Source organism: Heloderma suspectum, chromosome 3 (assembly GCF_057233095.1).
Source record: "Heloderma suspectum isolate Gila_16-S chromosome 3, 16-S_ref, whole genome shotgun sequence".
Taxonomy (NCBI): Eukaryota; Metazoa; Chordata; class Lepidosauria; order Squamata; family Helodermatidae; genus Heloderma; species Heloderma suspectum.
In genome coordinates, this window is record NC_139460.1 from 4091349 (window position 1) to 4114331 (window position 22983).

Consider the following 22983-nt stretch of genomic DNA (forward strand, 5'->3'; position numbering starts at 1 on the left):
GTTCTTCCTTTTTTCTTGAGCCGGCCGTGGTCTCCTCCGCTCCTGGTTGGGAGGGGGTTTTGAGTGCTGTGCTGGTGCTCCCAGCCTCCCAGGTCAGCTGCTGGGAATGTGTGGCCCCTGCTGCCCCCTTGAGGAGGCAGATGCTGCTGCCGCCTCTGTCATTTGCTGCTTGAACCTGAACCCATCCCTTGCATCCTCTTCTTCTGGCTTGGACCCTTGCCTGCCACCCAGGGCTTTCTTGCTGTGGGAATACCTTCCCAGCCCCCAGTCAGATCTTGGCCAAAGTCTGAAGTGAGCCAGGAGCCAGTAACCAGGAGACAATCCAGCAGTTAGGACCAAAGAGTAAGTCGGTAAGGACAAACCAGGAGGCAGGATTGAGGAGCAAGCCAGCGCTCAGGGCCAGGGATACAGGGGTACCCCAACCTCAGGAAGACCTTGTTGCTCAATCGGGGCTCTGCCCTCTTATACTCCTTCCTCTTCAGGAGAGTCCAGCGACCTGCCAGGGTGGACGGAGTCAGTCCAAGGCTGGAAGGGTCTCCACTGAGAAGCTGCCGCCCACAGTTCAGTGGCTCACCACATGGGGCAGCTGTCTGCAGACCTTGACAGTCTGTGACTCCCCCCAGTGAGGAAACCTGTTCAGAACTTCCCCCAACATGTGGTCAGCTTGGGGCTGGGGCTGGGAGGAGCTGTGCAATGTTGGGGGCAGAGGCCAAGGTACGACACACACACAACCGGCAACCCCTTGCAACACGCTTTGCCCCTTCATGCGAGTAACATTTGAAGAGGGCTACTGTCTCACCAAACTGCAAGTAAATTTGGTCACAAGGAGGCATGGCAGAGTGGCGGAGGGGAGGGAGGGAGGGAGGGAGGGTATGGTTCCACATTGTGCTTTAGTCACACCTCTCAGCATCCCAGTTCAGTTTTCCAGGATGCACAAGATATAAAAAATATAAAAATGTAATAAATAATAAATAAAAATAAGAGGTGCCAGAAGTATTTGGCCAACCAGTCATGTGTGGGCCCTGATGATTTGGGGGTGGGGGGGCAGCTCACATAGAGCCAACAGGTTATGGCTTATGAGAATCATATCATTGGAAGCGGAAAGAGATCGTGCAGTCCCAGCCTCCTGTCCTCTGTAGAGGGGATATTTCTGGTGCAATGGAACTGGCTCTTGTCAGCAGTTGAGTGTGCTCCTTCCTCCTCCAAACCAACACAGCGCCCCAGTCATTGTCCTTCTCTCTGCTTCTTCTAGAGGTCATTGGAGTGGCTGAGTTGGTCAACAAAATCAATGGGCCTTGGTTCAGCAAGTTTGATGAGGACCTGGCCACCGCATTCTCCATCTACTGCGGCATCAGCATTGCCCATGTAAGCATCTTTCTTTTTTCCTTTTTTCCTGGCTGTTGCATCTTCTTTGGGTAGAGCTGAGCAGCTTCCCAGGGCCATGCATATATCGTATCAGTCCAGATCCTTTCCAGGGATGGGGGAAGAGGTCATGTAGCCAATGCTACATGAAATTTGATTCAGAAACTTGTCCATGCCCTAGGGTGACTAAGTCCTGGTTTTCTTTGCTCCAGTCTCTGCTCTATAAGAAGGTCCGTGAGGCCCAGTACCGGAGCCACCTGGCCAATGAGATGATGATGTACCATATGAAGGTAAGGAGGGTGTGGGCCATTCCAGAAAGATGAATGCTAACTGTGTCCCCCTTCTGTGCATCCTGATGTGCCGCACTCCATGTTTGGGCATGGAAGGATAGATATGAGGTGCCTGCATCACTTGTATGCTAATAAGTACATCTCTGTTTATGTGTGGATAAGCAATCAACGTACTAACTGCAGTGACACGGACAGTACTGACAGTTCAGTTTTAAAGCTGGGAAAAGGCCCATTTGCGGGTCGGTCTGGACGGCTGGTGCTTCCCATGTCCCAACTAACTGGCCAACTTAGTCAAGAAGAATCATAGAATCATAGAATAGTAGGATTGGAAGGCGCTCACAAGGCCATTGAGTCCAACCCCCTGCTCAATGCAGGAATCCAAGTCCGAGCATCCCTGACAGATGGCTGTCCAGCCTCGTCTTGAACGCCTCCAGTGTGGGAGAGCCCACCGCCTCCCTAGGGAATTGATCCCATTGTCGTATTGCTCTAACAGTCAGGAGGTTTTTCCTGATGTTCAGCCGGAATCTGGCTTCCTGTAACTTGAGCCCATTATTCCGTGTCCTGCACTCTGGGATGATCAAGAAGAGATCCTGGCCTTCTTCTCTGTGACAACCTTTCAAGTACTTGAAGAGCGCTATCACATCTCCCCTCAGTCTTCTCTTCTCAAGGCTAAACATGCCCAGTTCTTTCAGTCTCTCTTCATAGGGCTTTGTTTTCAGTCCTCTGATCATCTTTGTTGCCCTCCTCTGAACCCTCTCCAGTTTGTCTGCATCCTTCTTAAAGTGTGGTGCCCAGAACTGGACACAGTACTCCAGATGAGGCCTAACCAGTGCTGAGTGGAGGGGAACTAGTACTTCCCGGGATTTGGAAGCTATGCTTCTATTAATGCAACCCAAAATAGCATTTGCCTTTTTTGCAGCCACATCACATGGTTGGCTCATATTCAGCTTGTGATCGACAACAATTCCAAGATCTTTCTCGCTTCTAGTGTTGTTAAGCCACGTATCCCCCATCTTGTAACTGTGCATTTGGTTTCTTTTTCCTAGGTGCAGAACTTGGCATTTATCCCTATTAAATGTCATTCTCTTGTTTTCTGCCCAGCGCTCCAGTCTATCCGGATCACTTTGAATTTTGTTTCTGTCTTCCAAAGTATTAGCTATCCCGCCCAATTTTGTGTCATCTGCAAATTTGATCAGCATTCCCTGCACCTCCTCCTCCAAGTCATTAATAAAATGTGGAACAGCACTGGGCCCAGGCCTGAGCCCTGCAGTACCCCACTTGTTACCTCTCCCCAGTTGGAGAAGGTCCCACTGATAAGCAGTCTTTGAGTCTGATTCTGTAACCAACTATGGATCCACCGGATCGTTGTTTCCTCTAGCCCACTTTGAGCTAGTTTGCTCATCAGGATATCATGGGGCACTTTGTCGAAAGCTTTGCTGAAGTCGAGGTATATGATGTCTACAGCATTCCCACGGTGTACAGGGGAGGTTATTTGATCAAAAAATGAGATCAGATTCGTCTGGCAAATCTTATTTACAAATCCATTTTGTTTTTGACAAATCCATGTTGGCTTTGAGTAATCACGGCTTTGTTGTCAAGGTGCTTCCTTTATCATCTGCTCCAGAATTTTCCCAGGGATTGATGTCAGACTGACTGATCTGTAGTTCCCAGGTTCCTCCTTTTTACCCTTTTTGAAGATAGGGACAACATTAGCCCTCCTCCAGTCATCTGGCACTTCCCCCATCCTCCATGACTGCTCAAAGAGAATAGACAGCAGTGCTGAGAGTTCTTCTGCCAGTTCCTTTATGACTCTAGGATGCAGTTCATCTGGCCCTGGAGATTTGAACTCATTCAAAGTAATTAGGTGTTCCTTGACCATATGCCTATCGATCTCAGGCTGCAATCCTGCCCCTTCAGCCTGTACTTTGCCTTTGCCAGGGGGGTCATAGACCCTCTGTTGGGAGAAGACTGAGCCAAAGTAGGAATTGAGCACCTCTGCCTTTTCTTTGTCATCTGTTATCGTTTTGCCATCCTTATTTAATAGCTGAACCACCATTTCTTTCCTCTGCCTTTTACTATGCATGTAGCTGAAGAAAGCTTTTTTGTTGTTTTTAGCATCCCTCGCTAACCTCAGCTCGTTCTCAGCTTTAGACTTCCTGACGCCATCTCTGCAATTCTGTGCTATCTGCCTGTACTCTTCCTTTGTTCCTTGGCCTTCTTTCCACTTTCTATATGTGTCCTTTTTTGTTTTCAGGTCATCCCTAAGCTTTTTGTGAAGCCACATTGGCTTCTTCTGTTGTCTTCCACCTTTTCTTCTTGTTGGAATTGTTTGTGATTGTGCCTTGAGAATTTCCTTTTTTAAAAGCTCCCACCCATCTTGGACTCCTTTTCTCGTTAGCGTCGCTTGCCATGGGACCTTACTGATCATTGTTCTGAGTTTATTAAAATCAGCTTTCCTAAAATCCAGGGTATGCATTTGACTACATTCGGCTTTTGCTTCCCTTAGAACCAAGAACTCAAGTACAACATGGTCGCTTTCCCCCAGAGTTCCTGTAACTGCTACTTTATCCACTAAGTCATCTCTGTTGGTTAGGATCAAGTCAAGGGTAGCCGATCCTCTAGATCCTTCCTCTACTTTCTGTAGGAGGAAGTTATCCGCCACACAAGTCAGGAATTTCCTGGAGGGGCCATGTTTTGCAGCATTTGTCTCCCAACAAATATCGGGGAAATTGAAGTCCCCCATTACTACTACATCATGCTTCCTTAAAACATTGGCTATTTGCTTTCCAAAAGTTTCATCCTCGTCTTCTCCTTGGTTGGGTGGCCTGTAGTAGACTCCGACCACCAGGTTCCTTTTATTCTTTGCTCCATTTATTTTGATCCAGATGCTCTCGATGGGGCTACCAAGCTCCTCCTCCTGTATTTCTGTGCAGAGATATGTATTTTTCACATACAGTGCAACCCACCTCCCTTTCTGTTCCTCCTGTTCTTTTTGAACAAGTTATATCCTTCAATTGCTGTATTCCAGTCATGAGAGTCATCCCACCAAGTCTCAGTTACACCTATCAAGTCATAATAAGTCATAAGAGCCAGTGTGGTGTAGTGGCAAGAGTGTTGGACTAGGAGCTGGGAGATCCGGGTTCTAGTCCCCACTCGGCCATGGAAGCTCACTGGGTGACTTTGGGCCAGTCACAGACTCTCAGCCCAACCCACCTCACAGGGTTGTTGTTGTGAGGATAAAATGGAGAGGAGGAGGATAATGTAAGCCACCTTGGGTTCCTTGCAAGAGGAAAAAAGGCGGGGTATAAATGCAATCAATCAATCAATCAATCAATAATTTCCCTCCTGTATTAAGAGTTCAAGTTCATTCTGTTTGTTTCCCATACTCTGGGCATTAGTATATAGACATCGAAGACCATGTGCTTCATAGTCTGGCTTTCTTCCTACATGTGTCTGAAGACTATTATTGGGTGCTATCAGAGCTGTTCTCTCCGTTGCAGTGCATGCGCCTACATCCATTGTTACCCCCAACATTACATCTCCCTTCCCCATAGGATTCAGTTTAAAGCTCTCCTGATGAAGTTCTTCGTGCTGTGGCCAAACACATTCTTCCCATCGTGAGGTGCAACCTCTCCCTAGCCAACAGCCCATTTTCCAGGAAGTATAGGCTGTGGTCCCAGAATCCAAATCTCTCTCGTTGGCACCACCTTCATAGCCAGTCATTCACCCGGAGTACTTTTCGTTCCCTTTCTATCCCTCTTCTAACTACTGAAAGGATGGATGAGAAAATTATCTGGGCCCCAAAGTTCTGGAGTTTCCTTCCCAGAGCTTCAGATGTGATTTCTTCGTAGCTCCGCTTGGCGGTATCATTTGTTCCCACATGGATGAGAAGAAAGGGATACCTGTCCGTGGGCTTTATGAGTGCAGGCAACCTTTCAGTCACGTCTCTAATTCGTCCCCCTGGGAGACAACATACCTGGCGAGTCCACGGGTCTTCGCGACATACTTGGGTCTCGATCCCACGCAGCAAGGAGTCTCCCACTACTACCACTCTTCTCTTCTTGTTGTTGTAGGCCTGGATTTCATCGCCTCTGTTTGACTGACCTTCAGCCTCTTGCTCACTCTCATGCAGGTTCCCCTGTAATTCTTCCTGTGCACACTGTCCTCCAGTCTCATCCGCAAGTACCTGGAATCGGTTCCACAGCTCCACTGCTTCCACTGGTGCAGAGTGGCGTCTAGTTCTTCTTCTCCTAACTGACACCCTTTTCCAAGGAGTATCCTCTACTCCATTTTTCTTTACCTCAGGATTTCCCACTGCCTCATCTTGCTGTTGCTCTTCAAGCGTCTGGTCTTCCCTTTGCTGCTGTAGTTCCCCCATTCTGTCCAAGAACTCTTCGTGTTCTCTTATTCCCTGGAGGGTTGACAGTCGCCGCTCCAGTCCACTTACTTTTTCTTCCAGCAGCGTGATCAACTTGCAGTTGTTGCAGGTGGAGGCCATGTTGTTCTCAGGCAAGAAAACAAACATTGCACACACCTTGCAGGTCACTACCACTGGAGAGTCCTGTCCTTCCATAGCCTCTTTTCCCTTTTTGTGTCTAGCTTTGTGATGGTTCTAGACTAGCCTGTGCCTGCTCCTCTACTCAGTAGAGGTTAAAAGCAGAGTCCCACTGGTGTGAAAGTGTGTGTTACAAGACAAATAAATGGAAAAAAGTTAGTTAAAAATAAAATGAAAAAATGAAAAAAAATGTTAGGGGCCTCCCCCTTGACCTCCCCTGCTGAACTCCCCTGGCCAACTCCTGTTTGCTCCCCCTGTCCACTCGCTCTGTTCGCTCACTCTCTGGGAGCTTGCCTGCTTCTGTAGTCCCTGGACCAGCTGGAGCAGCTTGCTCTGCTCTGCTCTGCTCAGCTGGGAGGCAGGGAATAGACCGAAGCTTCCCGCTAGGGATGGGGGAGAATTTCTCCCCGAAACTTTGGGGGGCCGAGCGCCAACGCATTCGATCCTCCGAAGGTTGTTCGGTGAGAAATTCTCCGTCCCCCCGCCCCCCCCCCCAGGATGGGACTTACCTTTCACGAATGTCCCTCCCGGCAGCGGGTCCCGGCGGCGGTTCGGCAGGTCTTCGTCAGGGGCGGGGGCGGCAGCCGGTCTTTTGACCGGCTGCCGCCACCGCCATTACAAGCAAAGTTTAAAAAAAAAAAAACGCCCCTGTGATAGGCTGCGTAACGATTAACGTAGCCTATCACGGCTAGATTTGCAAAGTCAGCCGTGATAGGCTACGTTAATCGTCACGTAGCCTATCACGGGTGACTTTAAAAAAAAAAAAAAAGCGCGTACGGCTAATGGCAGCCCCCATAGGGAGCCGCCATTTGTGTTCCTTATTTGGTCCCTGTAGTCTACGTAAAGATTTACGTAGACTATGGCGAAAATAAGGACAACGCAAATAGCGTTGCCCTTATTTTCGCTGTAGTCTACGTAAATCTTTACGTAGACTACAGGGACCAAATAAGGAACGCGAATGGCGGCTCCCTATGGGGGCTGCCATTTGCATACGCGCTTTTTTTTTTTCCCAAAGTCACCCGTGATAGGCTACGTGACGATTAACGTAGCCTATCACGGCTGACTTTGCAAATCTAGCCGTGATAGGCTACGTTAATCGTTACGTAGCCTATCACAGGGGCGTTTTGTTGTTGTTTTTTTCTTTTGAAGTTTGCGGCCGGGGAGACAGGGCGCTTCTCCCCGGCCTGAATTTCAGCCGGGCGAGGCGGGAAGCCTCCCCCCCCGGCCTGAATTTCATCCGGGCGAGGAGGGAAGCTTCCCCCTGCTGGCCTGAACTTCGGGGGGAGCAGCGAAGCGCCTCCCCCCCACCGCGAAGCAAGCTGCGAGACCAGGTAAGTGACTTTCGTGCTCCCTTACTTCCCGCCCACTCAGCTGCTGGGAGTACTCAGGCCACACACCCCCAATTCAGTTGGAGCTCTCAGAAGCACCTGGTGAGCTCACAGCCAGTCAGAAGGATAAAGGGCAGCGCCCTGGGCTTCCTGCAGCCCACTTACCTCTTAGCCTCTGTCTCCTTTGTCTCCTTTGTCTCTTCAACCACTGCAACTCCCCTGGCCAACTCCTGTTTGCTCCCCCTGTGCGCTCGCTCTGTTTGCTCGCTCTGCTCGCTCGCTCTCTGGGAGCTTGCCTGCTTCTGTAGTCCCTGGACCAGCTGGAGCAGCTTGCTCTGCTCTGCTCTGCTCAGCTGGGAGGTGGGAAACAGACTGAAGCTTCCCGCCCACTCAGCTGCTGGGAGTACTCAGGCCACACCCAAGAGCCCTTAACCATTTCTCCTTTTAGAACTTGAGCGCCGCTTTTTCTTCCAGGTGTCTGACGATGAATACACCAAGCTTCTCGATGAAGGAATCACGCCAGTTTCAGCCATCGACTCCGACTTTGCCAAATTCACATACACGCCGCGTTCTCTTCCTGAGGATGACACATCTATGGTGAGCCTCCTCCCCGTCCTCCAGTCTGCAGCAGGTGGCAAGCTTCCCTGCCACATGAGCTCATTCATATCCCCTTCTGCTTTCTATCATTCAGAAAGGATGTCCAGGCCCATCTGTTAAGCCAGGGATGATCCCAGTAGTGGAAACCCCACCTCAGGCTTGCAACAGACATTGAGCATGATGATAAGAATGTAAGAAGTGTCTTGCCAGATCTAACCAAAGGCCCACGAATACCAGCATCTTGCTTCCCACAGCAGCCAACCAGATGCCTCTAGGAAGCCAATTCGTTGGCCCACTGCCTCTGAATGTGGAGGGTCCATGCAGCCATCATGTCTAGTGGCAGCTGTTGATAAAACCTCTCTCTCTCTCTCTTTCCCCCCCCACCCTGCAGGCCATTCTGAGCATGTTGCAAGACATGAACTTCATCAGCAGCTACAAAATTGACCGCCAAACGCTTGTCAGGTATGATTCCAAGACAGCCTCTTTCTCCCTCCCTTCCACAGACACACATACAAAATTGTGGGTTGGGTTGTCCTCTCCCTGACACACAGCAGGCTTAACATCAGCAAGCCCTCAGCAGAAGAACTGAGCCCCAGGCCCAAAGAAGGAGGAGCCACAGATCTCTCTGATATATCCTGAAACAGGACATTGTCTCTGCATTTACGATGTGTTTGTTACATGGGTGGCAGAGGCAGTCTGGTGTAGTGGTTAGAGTCTTGGATTGGGGCTAGGGCAGTGCTGGGAAACCTGTGGTCCTCCAGATGTTGATGGACTACAACTCCCATCATCCCTGACCATTGGCTGGGGCTCATGATAGTTGAACCCCAACCACATCTTGCCATAATAAGATTCCTGTCACCATGTTGGCTATCTGGACCTTTTTTAAAGTTGACCCTTTTATTTGCCAAGCACCAACTCAGTTATTCAGAAAGAGCAATTTAAAATGCATATATGTATTATTTATTTATTTATTTATTAGATTTGGGTACCGCCCAACCAGCAAATGCCCTTAGGGGACTTTACAATCATAAAACCAAACAACAACAAAATAACCAATAAATAATATAATACAACATTACAAGTATCAAAATACTACAATATTAAACATTAAAAACATTAAACACTGTTAAATATTAATTTGTAAAGAAATGATTCATGGATGGTTTTGCTCCTCACCCCTTTCAGGTTTTGGGTACAGAGAGTTAACCAGCATCATCCTAACCAAGGGGTCGCTGTTATTGTTTTGTTTTTCTCCTAGGTTCTGCCTGATGGTGAAAAAGGGATACAGGGACCCTCCCTACCACAACTGGACGCACGCCTTCTCTGTCTCCCACTTCTGCTACCTGCTCTACAAAAATCTGGAGCTGGTCAATTACCTGGAGTAGGTGGATATTGCTTTGCTCTCCTCTGGGGCTCAGTTCATGCCAGAGATCAGGCCCAGAACACAAGAAGGGGGGTTCTGGCAGTATATTTGCATCACTTGGGGGATCAGGCTGGCAAAGGAGATTCTCTCTCTTTGGCAGACATTGTTTATCCTGCTGTGCGGGGATCTGTTGGAAAGCAAAACAAAATGTCTGCCTAAGGGCTTCATCACATGGGTGGAGAAATCCGCATTAATACTGGGGCTTTCTCCATCTGGTTTCATCGCGGGATTAGATCTGGCTCCTTTACACAGTTATTTTAATCTCATTATATTCTGTTCCTTACCTTTTCGTGGTGTGGCTACTTTTCCAGAAAAAGCCATTACACACACTGAGGGCATTGCGAAATTCTAAGAATGGACGAAAGTCCCTTACCTGGTCCCGCAGCTGTTTTTGGTGGGGGGGGGGAGACACTCCGTTTCTTCCCCTGAAATTCTTGGTGGGGGGGAGGCACCCTGACTCCCCAGCCACGAAATAAAAAAGTAAATTGTTAAAAAAAAAAAGTGATAGGCTACGTAACGATTTGCGTAGCCTATCATGGCTAGATTTTCAAAGTCAGCCATGATAGGCTACGTAAATCTTTACATAGCCTATCACGGCTGACTTTGAAAGAAAAAAAAAAAGCGCGTATGCAAATGGCGGCGCCCATGGGCGCCGCCATTTGCGTTCCTTATTTGGGCACGGGTAGTCTACATAAAGATTTACGTAGACTACAGTGAAAATAAGGGGAACGCAAATAGCGTAGCGTCTACGCTATTTGCGTTCCCCTTATTTTCGCCATAGTCTACATAGTCTACATACACTAGACGTGCCAAAATAAGGAACGCAAATGGCGGCGCCCCTGGGCACCGCCATTTGTGTACGCGCGGTTTTTTGTGTTTTTTTTAACTCAGCCGTGATAGGCTACGTAAACATTTACGTAGCCTATCACGGCTGACTGCAGGGATGTAAATGGCGGCCGCCGCCGCCATTTGCAGCCCGGCTGGCCAGGATTTGGGGGTGGAGGGACGGAGCACCTCCCCCCGGCCAGAAGTTCGGGGGGGAGGGATGGAGCACCTCCCCCCCTGCCAGAATTTCGGGGGGAGGGACGGAGCAGCTCCCCCCCACCACAAATCAAATTTTGTTCAAGGTAAGTGACTTCCGTACATCCCTAGGGTCATCAACCTCCGGCAAACTGCCCAAACCCCGCCACCACAGGCACCGGCTTCCCAGCAAACTGCTGGCATGCCAGCCATTCTGTGTTGTGGAGCGAGCAGCCGAAGTCGGGAGCAAACGTCAATGCGTTGCCGCATGGCGGCAAGCCAACGCGGTTCAAGCCGGTGTGGCAGCAATCCGGCAGGCGACACGCCCACCACCCCATGTCTCTGCCATCATCATCATGACCACGCCCCAACAAACCAAAGCAATTGCCCACAGCCGCACACACAGAGCGTTTTTCCAACAGGGGATAACACAGGATAGGCAGGGGGAAATGGCGGGAAAATAATGGAGGATTACGACGTCGTGTAATGGACCTGCAAACTTCCGTGATTGGCCAATCGTGAAGGTGCGATAAATTGCAGGTGTAGAGATGCCCCAAATCTCTGCATAGAAATACACCTACTTTTCTACAATCAGAGGTCAGTGTGATTTCAGTTTCCCTCCATCTTAGCTCCTCCAATGACACACATATTGTTTACTCTGAATCCATCCATTGCCATCCATAGTTCGGCATGGTTTCCTTCCAACTTCATTCCTTCAGTGGCCCACTTCCTCTTTGACATATGCCCCCATGCTTTTGGTAGGATGTCTACCCTTTACACACACAAAAAAGCTTCTTGTATGTTTATCTGATACAACATTGTTCAGTGCTTTTTCAAAACAAAACAAAACCTTGAACAACTGCTGGGGTGTGTGGCAGGAGGTGGCTTTGTGGCTGATTGTCACAAGTGCTGGCCAATCAGTGCTGTGCACAGCCACTTCAGTTACAAATAGGAAGACCAGCTTTCCACTGTGGGTGCCTCCAAACAAAGAGCTCCTAGTGGTGCTTCTAGATGGAGGGGTCCTAGACCATTGGAAGGCCTTGTGCATCTGTTCCATATCTTCTTCCTTAATGGGTTTTCTGTGGTGAGAGAAATGGCAGAAGAAGCAGTGGAAAAACAGGAGAGGGTTATGAGTGGAAGAGGGCATCATCTGGACACCCCCATAAAATTCCATGAATGAGGCAGGGCGGTGACGCCATAAAAGCCTAATCTAGAAGCACCCCTCGTGCTATGAACGAGAAGGCCTTGGACAGCTACTCCGTCTTTTCCACCTTAATGGATTCCATCTGGTAAGAAAAAAGATGGTGGTGGGAAAATATAGGAGGGTTACAAATGTTATTCATTTATTTATTCAGTCATTTCATTTCTATATTGCCCAATAGCCGAAGCTCCCTGGACAGTTCACAAAAATTAAAACCAAACGGCACACAATAAAACAATATAAAATATATAGAACATTAAAAGCACAATATAACAATACAACCACAATAAAACCTAGCAGCACTGCAGGAATTTAAAATACAGATTTAAAACAGCAAAGCTAAAAGTCTAGAAAGCCAAAAGTCTAGAAAGTCCCTTACTTGATCCCAAAGCTTGCTTTGCGGTGGGGGGGAGGCGCTCCGTCCCTCCCCCCAAAATTCTGGCCTGGGGGGGAGGCGCCCCGTCCCTCCCCACCGAAATTCTGGCCGGGGAGGAGGCGCCCCGTCCCTTCGGCCGCGAAACCTCATCTCCTGCCGGGACACAAATGGTGGCGGCCGTAGCTGCCGCCATTTGTGTCCCTGCAGTCAGCCGTGATAGCCTACGTAAATGTTTACGTAGCCTATCACGGCTGACTTAAAAGAAAAAGAAAAAAAAGCGCGTACGCAAATGGCGGTGCCCATGGGCGCCACCATTTGTGTTCCTTATTTTGGCACATGTAGTCTACGTAAACATTTACGTAGACTACAGTGAAAATAAGGCAACGCTATTTGCGTTCCCCTTATTTTCGCCGTAGTCTACGTAAATGTTTACGCAGACTACACGTGCCAAAATAAGGAACGCAAATGGCAGCGCCCATGGGCTTTTAGTACGCGCTTTTAGTACGCGCTTTTTTTTTTCCCCCAAAGTCAGCCGTGATAGGCTAAGTAAGGATGTACGTAGCCTATCATGGTGTTTTTTAAAAATCTAGCCATGATAGGCTACGTAAATCTTTACATAGCCTATCATGTTTGTTGGTTTTTGGTTTTTTTTTACTTGGAAATGATGGCGGCAGCAACCGCTGCTGCCGCCGCCGCCGCCAGGAACATTCGAGCAAGGTAAGTCCCATCCCGGGGGGGGGGGGGGGCAGACCGTTTCTCCACCAATTTCGGGGGGCCAAATGCGCTGGCATTCAGCCTCCCTGAGATTCGTGGAGAAATTCTCTGACATCCCTCCTTCCCCAGTGGGCCCATAAGACCAATTCAGCACATTCCAGATGCAGCCTCACTCCTACAGACTGAGCTTGGCCTCTGCCCCAAGAAGCCCCGCTCCTCCCTCCGGCTGGCTTTATGTGGCCATGTCACTTATCACAGCAAAAACCACCTTTCCTTACTGTTGGCTTTTCTGGACAATAAATTGAGAATCCAGATTCTAGCTTCAGTTGCATTTTCCCAACAATGAGTCAAACCACAGTGTTTAGTACTTGCGATGCGGGGTGGGGGGAAGCAGTCCTTTCATGCTTCCCGGGGAGCGGGGGACATCATACACATAGAGAAGTCACATGTCAGGGAGACAGCACTGAGAATTGGCTTCTGTCCTGAATTTCAAGTGGTGTTCATCCGTGATGAGCCTCCAAGACTGAATCATACAGAGCACAGATCGGAAAGCGACTGAACAGCCACCTTGACCAATCCCTCTCCCCCTAGTTAGCAAGCACTTCCCCCCCCATTGGTAAGCTCATGCGCACAAGGAATGTGCCCCCCCACACACACACACATCCCTGGTCACATGGAGGCATTCCCGGCACATCAGATACTTCTGCATTCATATGTGGTTGTGTGTGTTTTTCTCTTAACAGAGACATCGAAATCTTTGCCCTGTTCATCTCCTGCATGTGCCACGACCTGGACCACCGGGGCACCAATAACTCTTTCCAGGTGGCTTCGGTATGGCTTGAAGGAACCCATCCTCGACAAAGCGAGGGAGGGAGGGAGGGAGGGAGGGAGGGGTTGGGGTCTCATGTTGTAGCAGACCATCACATATTTCTATAGCACCCTTTTGCCAGCTGCTTCTCCATTTGCTTTGCAAGCTACAATAGACCCATTTAAGAAGGAGGCAAATACTCTACAGAAGGACTCCAAATGTGGATCTTCTAAAACAGCCTTCGCCAACCTAGTGACCTCTAGATGTGTTAGACTACAATTCCCATAATCCCCAGACAATGGCCACACTGGCTGGGGATTATGGGAGTTGAACTCTGGCACATCTGAAGGGCACCAGGTTGAGGGAAAGCGGTCTAAAAGCACATGAAGAATGTTTAAAAGTGTATATTAGGAGTTTTTTAAGGGGAGCAGGGAGCAAGATCTGGCAGGAGCAAATCCCCACACCAAGGGACTTATCACAAGGAAACTATATTTCAGTTTTAATCATAAGCGGCACATCTGAGGCTGTGCAGTGTGTTGTTGTTGCTGTTGTTGTTGTTGTTGTTATTGCTGAGGGCTGATTCCTATCTTCCCCATGCAACAAGCTTGCTGCTGCTTATGTGGTTATTGGTTAAGAGCTGTTTTGTGTTACCATTTCCTGCATGTCTTGGAAAATCTTTTCTTGCACCGGGTTTCTTCCCTCACCAGCATCCTTGCTCCTCAGGAGAGGTGGGGAGGTGGTGCTGATGTGGGATGGAATGGCATCACTCTCTTGTCCCACGTGGTCTCAGCATTTCCAGTGTTGCTCATGTGCCATGAGGCCAAACTGTGTGGGTGACACAAGAACCAGCCCTTAGATGGCATCTGGGATTAGGGGGTGGACCTTCCATGGCAAGAAGGTGTCACTTGAGCTTTTGAACAGCTTATTTCACAAACTAAGCACTGCACAGACCAAGTCACTTCTGAGATGGCTTTCCCCATCCTTGCAAAGCAGGCAGGGAAGGGGCGCTTGCCAAGAGGAGGAAGTGGAGGTCATCTGCTATCCAGGCCAACCTTGCTCCAACACCAAAAATCCTCTCCCCCGTCCCCTTCCTCCCAGCCCCCAGGGCCTCTCCTTAGCCAGCACATGTTGAAGCCCAGTCCGTCTTCATCCTTGCCACACCCCGGCCCTTCATGTGGCTTCTGTGCCTTGCAGTCATAATGTCTCTTAATTCTGTCTTTCAGAAATCAGTCCTGGCTGCCCTATACAGCTCAGAAGGCTCCGTTATGGAGGTAAAAAACCAACAGCTGAGCAGGTTCATTGGCCCTTCACATGGAGGTGGGAGGAAGGGAAGGAATAAAGGGGGCAGAGTATAACTGAGGTGAGAGTTTAGAGAGGACACAGTGCTCTGCAGATCCCAAGAGTCTGTCCACCCACCTCCATTTGCAGTGCAGAGGAGGAGGAAAGCTGTGGGTTTATGGCCGGGGGAGTATGGATGTCATTTTTCCATAGCCTGGGTTAGGGGTGTACGAACCCCACTCACCGAGTCTGCTGAGGCGTCTGCGGGGGGGGGAGGCAATCCATTCCCGTCCCCGGAATCCTCCCTGGCCGGCTTCACTCTGCAGCAAGTCCGCGGAGCTGCCAGCCAGCTCCGTCTGCTGCCAGTCTGCGGACGCAAATGGCGTCTGGCGTAGCGGACGCCATCTGCGTCCCTGCTCCTTACCATGATAGGCTACATAAATCTTTATGTAGCCTATCACGGCAAAGAACAGGGACGCAAATAGCGTCCGCTATGCCATTTGCATCCCTGTCCCTTCGCACAATAGGCTACGTAAAGATTTACATAGCCTATCACGGGAAATAGCAGGGATGCAAATGGCATAGCGGATGCTATTTGCGTCCCTGCTCTTTGCCATGATAGGCTACATAAAGATTTACGTAGCCTATCATGGTAAGGAGCAGGGACGCAGATGGCGTCTGCTACGCCGGACGCCATTTGCATCTGCACACTGGCACCAGCCATCAGCCAAGTGAGTGGACAGACCTGGACCTGGCGGGCGGCAGGTAGGATCTGGCCGGTGCAAACTTTGTGGGGTGGCAGAGGTGAGTGGTCCGTTCCTCAGTGGACTCCAGGGGTCTGGATTCTTTAGAATCTGGCCTCATTGGAGTCCGTGGCGGAATTCTCTGCCATCCCTAGCCTGGTTAGGCAATACTAGTATGTGTGAAAAGAATCTTGCAGTTGTAGTCAATGGGGGTTGGACTCGATGGTCTTGTAGGCCCCTTCCAACCCTATTAGTCTATGATTCTATGAATATGAGTCGGCTGCAAAATGTGGCAAATGTAATGTGGCTGCAAAAAAGGCAAATGTAGTTGAAAGTCATTTCTAAAGCATGGGAAGTAATAGTTCCACTCTGCTCTGCACCAGTCAGACCTCAGCTCGAACACTGTGTCCAGTTTGGGGCACCACACTTTAAGAAGGATTCAGATAAATTGGAATGAGTTCAGAGAAGGTGGTGGGCTCTCCCACATTGGAGGCATTCAAGATGAAGCTGGACAGCCATCTGTCGTGGATGCTCTGACTTGGATACCTGCATTGAGCAGTGGGTTGGACTAGATGGTCTTCTGGCCCCTTCCAACCCTACTCTTCTATGATTCTATGAACAAAGATGATCAGGGGACTAGCAACTAAGTCCTACAAGGACAGATTGAAGGAACTCAGCATGCTTAGCCTTGAGCAGAGGGGTGGGATATGATGTCACTCTTCAAGTACCTACAGGGTTGTCACTCAGAAGAGGGACGCAACCTGTTCTCTGTCATCCAAGACTGTCAGACATGAAATAACGGGCTTAAGTTACAGGAAGGCAGATTTCAGTTGAATATCAGGGAAAATATCCTACCAGAACAGGAGTCAGAGCAGCCAGAGAGTGGAAGTCACCACCTTGGGAGGGGTGGCTGTCCGTCGCTGGAGGTCTTCAAGCAGAGACTGGGCAGCCATCTGGCAGGGAGGCTCGGGGCTGGATTCCTGCACTGACCGGGGGTTGGACTTGGTGACCTGAATGGCCCCTCCCAGCTCTATGATTCTGTGATTCCAAGCCTCTGTTTTCCCTGGCTCCCTTTCTCCCCACAATCCCTTCCCCCAGTCACTGACACGTGCTAATTTCTGGTGTCAGGGCAAGGCCTATGTTTACCTATGTTTACATCTGGAACCAAAGGATTATGACCAGAGCTGCGTGTCCTGTCAGCTGAGAAGGATTAAAAAAACGCAAGGGGAAGGATCCAAAGGTGTCTGGCTGCTAGCACTATTTACCTTGCACTAGTGGAAACCAACGCTTGTGCAACATCAGTAGCACTTGCAAGCTTGATAGGTGTCCTATGCAGGAAACACATGTAGCGTGATGGTTTTCCAGTGCCCATAACTCCTGTTGCAGATCGCTGGAGCTAACACACACACTCTCCTCCCCTCATTGCTGTTCTTGTTTTCTCCGCCTAGAGACACCATTTTGCTCAGGCGATCGCCATCCTGAACACCCATGGCTGCAATATCTTCGATCATTTCTCCCGGAAGGTGCGTCTGAGAAGGGCAGCAGTGCCCAAGGATTCTTAGTGAGAAGCGTTGGTGGTTCAAGCCAGCTGTTTTTGGCAACTCATTATGATGGCTGGATAACTGGCCAATCGGATGGAGGGATCTCAGAAAGGCTGGCGGTGGTCTTCTCCATGGCTCTTTGGCAGACCAGTGAGTCATGTCATTTCTCCAGGCCAGCTGATATCCTCAAGGTGTAGGATAGTAAAGCGGATCTTTATTGGCCCAATGTAGGATTACCAAAGGATGCTGGATTTGATGCGGGACGTTATCCTGGCCACTGATCTCGCTCACCATTTAAGGATCTTCAAAGACCTCCAGAAAATGGCGGAAGGTAACGGACGGGACATCCGTCTATCCATCTGTGTCCTGGTCAGCTCTTGCAGGGCAGTCAGATGTGAAGGGCATTGCCAATTCCCCAGTGCTGTGGATGAGAGTCTCCACTCTGTACAAAAGCTATAAGTGCACACACTTTAAAAAATAAATGTTTACTTATTTATTGACAGCATTTATATAGATTCCCCATAACAAATGTGGGGAACCTGCCACATGCAGTCATGCACCCTGGCCAGAATGGAAGGGCCTGAATGAACTTCTCACTTTTCCATACCTCACGTCTTGGTGTGTGTGTGTGTGTGTGTGTGTGTGTTGGGGGGGGGGGGTTCTTGTAGTGTTCTTTGTAGTGTTACAGTTGTGCCCCTGCAGCTGCCCTGCAATCAAAGCTTAGCCCCAAGTGAAACCTCCTCCTCCCCCTTCTGTCCCTCTTCTTCCAAGTTGGCTACGACCCCAAGAACAAGCATCACCACAGCCTCCTGCTGTGCCTTCTCATGACCTCGTGTGACCTCTCAGACCAGACAAAAGGCTGGAAAACCACCCGCAAGATCGCGGTGAGTAAAGAGGGGCTGAGGCAGGCAGACCCTTCTCGCCTGCCCAAAATCGCCTGTGCAGCTCATGCAGTGGGTCTGTTCTAGAGGACTCTTCCAGACCATTCCCTCCTTGGAAGAGTAAGGCCTTCTGGAGAGCCCATTCCTCTTCTCCGCTGTCAAGGGCCAACACGTCCCCTTGGAAGCTCCCTTGCCCCTTGGCCTGCCAGGTGTTTGTGTGCAGATGACGCCTTTGCCCAGTTTGCCAGATAACTGGAGGCTGTTCATTTCCAGTCCCTGTGGGTAGCGTGTTCTCCCTTGAGAGACCCCTGTTGCTTGGCCACCAGTAAAATTCCAGACCTGTGCTGAGATAAGGCACTTCCACAGATTGTGCTTGCTGGCCTGTCCTCGTGATTATGGGGGTAGCCTGGCTTAGAGTGCACCTCAGCTGTGATTATGCTGCAAGTCATGATTCCAGACTTTTTAAAGAGAGAAGGAAAGAGAGCACAACCCAAAACAAATCCCACTTACAGCTGCATGGGCCCTTAATTGCTGCATGGGCAGCAGACGTTAAATGGGAGAAGCTCTTCCCTTCCCTGCACCTCTGTGCCGAGAATCTCTTCACCCATTGAATCGCTGCCAGGAGGGGGAAAGTAGCAAGCTGTCAAGTCCCTTGGTCCTCTCCGCAGTCACACACTCCAAGGCACCAGGCTTCAGGCTACTTTATTAGTTAGCTACCAGGTTCCTTACAAATGCAAATCCTCGGAGCCTCTCAGGCTACAAAGGGAAACAGCCACTCCGCACAGTTACGAATATCACAGAGGAGCCAAGTGGGAATCAGAGACGTTGCCGGCAGTTTGGACAAGAACTTGCCGGCCAGAATCACTTAGCGGAGAGTGCCCCTCCCTCACAGCTGTGTCCCCCTACGTAGGCCCTCATGCATAGCCAACCAGGCAGAACGTCTGAGCTCCACCTCCAACTTTCCCCGCCTTGCTCTGCGCCGGACTCTAGCATCCTTCGGGTCACAGCCCGCACTCTCCTCCTCCTCCGAGACCTGGGTTCTCATGGGGGAGGAAGGGGGGCTTCAGGTCGAGCCATCTGCGAGCCAAGCTCCCGAGAAGAATGCCTATCCATATCTGCACTCACTAGGGAGACCTCCCCCAGTTCTGGCTGTTCCCGATCTGAGTCTGAGCTGCTAACTATCTCCACACGCTCAGAACTATTCCTTACACAACCTGAATGGGATGGCATGATAGTTTATGATAGTTTAAAACACTGAAATTGGAATTAATTGTGTAAGCACATGCGTTGCATGAAGAAGATTCTGAGTTCAATTCCTGACATCTCCTCTTCAGAAGGATCTTGGGTGGCAGGGCTAGGAAAGACCTCTGCCTGAGACTTTGGTGTTTTGGACAACTCCCGTAATCCCCAACCACTGGCCACGCTGGTTGGTGTTTATGGCTGTTGTAGCCTAAAACATCTGGAGGGCATCAGGTTGCCTGCCTCTGGAGTTGACAGTTTATGGATTAGATAGGCAAAAATCTGACTCCGTGTAAGACAGGCTCATATTTTGGGAGATTTAGCCATAGCTCAGTGATGTTGAGTTGCCTGAGTAGTCAGAAATGTGGTCCCCAACCACAGGTTGGAGAGACGACAATTCCATGAAACATGTCTAATCAATGACCTTTGCTTTGCAGGAGTTGATCTACAAGGAGTTCTTCTCCCAGGGAGATCTGGTATGTAAGAAGACAAGACAGCACTCCTGTGGTAGTGGCACAGTAGTGCCCATGCACCTCCCCACCCCCTTGATCTCCTTGCCCCAAGCCACTGTTGCCCATTCCCATGGGTAGCAGTGGCTGGGAGTCCTCCCTGGCAGAGGCTGTTTCTAGAGTGCTTCACATTCAAAGGGTATCAGATGCCCTCAGCAAACTGCATTTCCCAGATTCCATAGTACGTGGGATGCTGCAAGACATTATTCAAGGTATCAAGGTGGGATGGAGAGTGCTTAAAAAACTTCCTTCCTTGCTACTATCTCTTTTGCTCCAGCAGGCACCAGGTGGGTGGGGGGTGGATAGGAAGGAAGGAAGATTTCTTCTCTGGCTTGGATTACAATCTGAGCCAGGGAAGGCCTCTTGGTCCTAATGCTTGCAACTGGAGGCTTGTTGAGTTTCTGAGATTTGTATTCCAAAACAGGGAATTACTAACCTCAGTGACTTCTCCACTTGGGCACACCTTTCTCATTTTGCCTTGCAACAGCTTGGGGAAGCAAACTCTCTTGAATTAACCCTGGACAACACCAGGTTGTCTCTGGTGTGAGCAAGAGTTTGTCATCTTCTGTGAAGTTATTTTCAGAATTTGGGATTGTGTCAACTGCTCAGAGAACTTTGGTTAGAGAGCAACATGTAAACTTTTAATAAATTAAATTTAAAAAGATAGCTAGTGGGAGCACAGTTGTGCTGGGATAACTTTTTTTTCCATCCAACTCCCTCCTTCAAGTTTGGGATGAAGTCCTTTTTCATCTGGTTGCAGATATGACTTTTAAATTAGTTTTGGATCTTGCCTTGAGTACTATTTAATAGGTAGGTAGATGATTAATTTCAGGCAGCGATACCCATTTGTCTGGGAGTAAGCCCCATTGAACCCACTAAGACTTACTTCTGAGTAGGCATGTATGGATGTGCACTGTTAGAAAGAATTGAAAAGCACTGGCCCCAATCCAGCTAAAATTAATCAAGATTAAGTTCCCTTGTAGCCAACATTCCACAGGATTTCAATGGGATTTGCAGCACAATCCTATGCATGTCAACTCAGAAGTAAGTCCCATGGCCTTCAGTGGGACTTTCTCCCAGGTAAGCGTGCATATGGTATGAATCCTAACCACTACTGACTCCAGCGGGTTTGAGGCTCTATGTTTTGCTACCTGCTATTTTATCCTGGATTCTTACCATCATTTTATAGTGTTTTTTACCTCAACATTTATGTGAGCCCCTTTGAGGGCCCTTTGGTGGCAGAAAGGCACCACATACATCTAATAAATGAATACAAACTTCACATTTCAGTATGTGAATTAAATGGGTGGGATTTGGGACTCAGAGGGAACCCCAAGGAGAAATGCAAAGGCATAGAAGAAGCATTGGGGGGGGGGGGCTCAGTGGCAGACGTTCCTGGGTTCAGCAATCCCTGATGTCACCAGTTTAACGATCCCAGGTAGAGTAGAAAGTACGCTGAGTTACAGTCTCAACAAGTGGAGATGTGTTCTCAAGAGCCCTTCTGTATTCCAACATCACGTGGAAACACTGCAATAATAAAGACAATTGAGAGTCATCCCTGGCCCTGGGTTGAATTTGGGAGGATGCTGTTTCCCAGCATACAGAATTGAGTGGGGGGGGTGATATTCCCCAGCTTGTTGCACTGAAGGGGAGGCAAGGGAGCTCAGCTGGGTATTTATAGACTTGCACAATCCAGTTGCCCAATCTCTGCAGGAGAAAGCCATGGGCAACCGGCCAATGGAGATGATGGACCGGGAGAAAGCCTACATCCCTGAGCTGCAGATCAGCTTCATGGAGCACATTGCTATGCCTATCTACAAGTAAGTTCTGAGCTTCACGCCAGATCTGGATCCCCTTGGGGGCAGGGGGTGGGATGGCCACGAGAAGGCCATGAGCAGGGTGTGAGGGCAATACCCCTCTCTTCTTGTTCTCCAGCAACTGATGTTTAGGGGTATGTTGCCTCTTAAATAGGAGGCTACGTTGAGCCACCAGGACTAGTAGCCCTTGACAGACTTCACTTCATCTCCTCTGAAAGCCATCTAAAGCGAGCAGCTATCTCAGTGCTTTAGGGCAGGGAGATGTTTGATTCTTCATTGGCACAGCCAACTTCATTGGCTGGTGCTGGACCTCCCTTCTCTGTCTTCCTTGCCCTACAGGTTGCTCCAGGACCTCTTCCCCAAGTCGTCTGAGCTGTACGAGAGGGTGGCCAGCAACCGGGAACATTGGACCAAAGTGTCGCACAAGTTCACCATCAGGGGCCTCCCCAGCAACAACTCCCTGGACTTCCTGGACGAGGAATACGACCTGCAGACAATGGGCGACAACAATGGTGTCAGAATGAATGGGTGCCTGGACTTAGAAGAGGGGCACATGGAGGCGGAGCTGGAATGACATCCCGCCTCCCCGCTTGGCATGGACCGGACACACACAAGTGCAACTTTGTAACCTTTCCCTCCAGGGAAAGGATGGGGCTGATTTTGGAAACAAACAAACAAACAAATGGTTCTTATTTATACAATGAGCTCTACCCGCTGCAGCAGTTTCTTCCATCCCCGCAGCCCACTCCCCCGCCCCACAACCCAACCCACCCTCCACGCTGCCCCTGTCACCATTTCATGGACAGGCTTTGCCAATTAACACCAGAACTCTGCCAGCTTGCAGTCTTTCATTGCTTCCTTGCGCTGTTGAGTTTAATGAATGCACAGCCCTCCACTCATTGCCCCCGGCACCTTTTGGCCCACACACTGCACCGCCAGCCTTCACATCTGGTCAGACAAAGCCATCTTTGATAGCCAGGTGAGATGTGCATTAGCTGACACAAGGTCCGGGCCTCTGTTTTCATGTTAAGAAAAATGGATGCTTAGAGAATGCGCTCTGCATGGGTGGGGGTCAGAACTGAAGGATCTTCTCTTACAGTTTTCCTTCTCCAGTCTGAACCAAACCAGCCAGGTGGTCACTGGCTAACTGTAAGCAGAGAAGAAGTGGTCCCACTTCCAGCGAAAACACAGTTCACTGTACTGCAGCTTTCAGTTCCTTCCCACTCTCCCACTGAAACACCTTGCTCTGGTCCCTGACACAGACTTTGGGCTTGTTGAGCCACTGGTTGGAGTCGGCCTAG

At 49.6% G+C, this 22983-nt stretch overlaps 1 protein-coding gene across 1 annotated transcript in view; it reads left to right on the top strand.

Annotated features, from left to right (window-relative positions):
- PDE2A (phosphodiesterase 2A) overlaps positions 1-22516 on the top strand; it is a 320770-nt gene extending 298254 nt beyond the window's left edge. The window contains exons 18-30 of the mRNA XM_084842325.1: positions 1253-1365; positions 1575-1652; positions 8010-8132; positions 8524-8594; positions 9391-9513; positions 13610-13697; positions 14898-14945; positions 17144-17218; positions 17468-17567; positions 18008-18120; positions 19794-19832; positions 21579-21685; positions 22022-22516. Of these exons, the coding sequence (XP_084698451.1) occupies positions 1253-1365; positions 1575-1652; positions 8010-8132; positions 8524-8594; positions 9391-9513; positions 13610-13697; positions 14898-14945; positions 17144-17218; positions 17468-17567; positions 18008-18120; positions 19794-19832; positions 21579-21685; positions 22022-22256 (1313 nt within the window). The 3' untranslated portion in view covers positions 22257-22516. The remainder of the gene's footprint in view (positions 1-1252; positions 1366-1574; positions 1653-8009; positions 8133-8523; positions 8595-9390; positions 9514-13609; positions 13698-14897; positions 14946-17143; positions 17219-17467; positions 17568-18007; positions 18121-19793; positions 19833-21578; positions 21686-22021) is intronic.
- Positions 22517-22983: the final 467 nt, after the last annotated feature.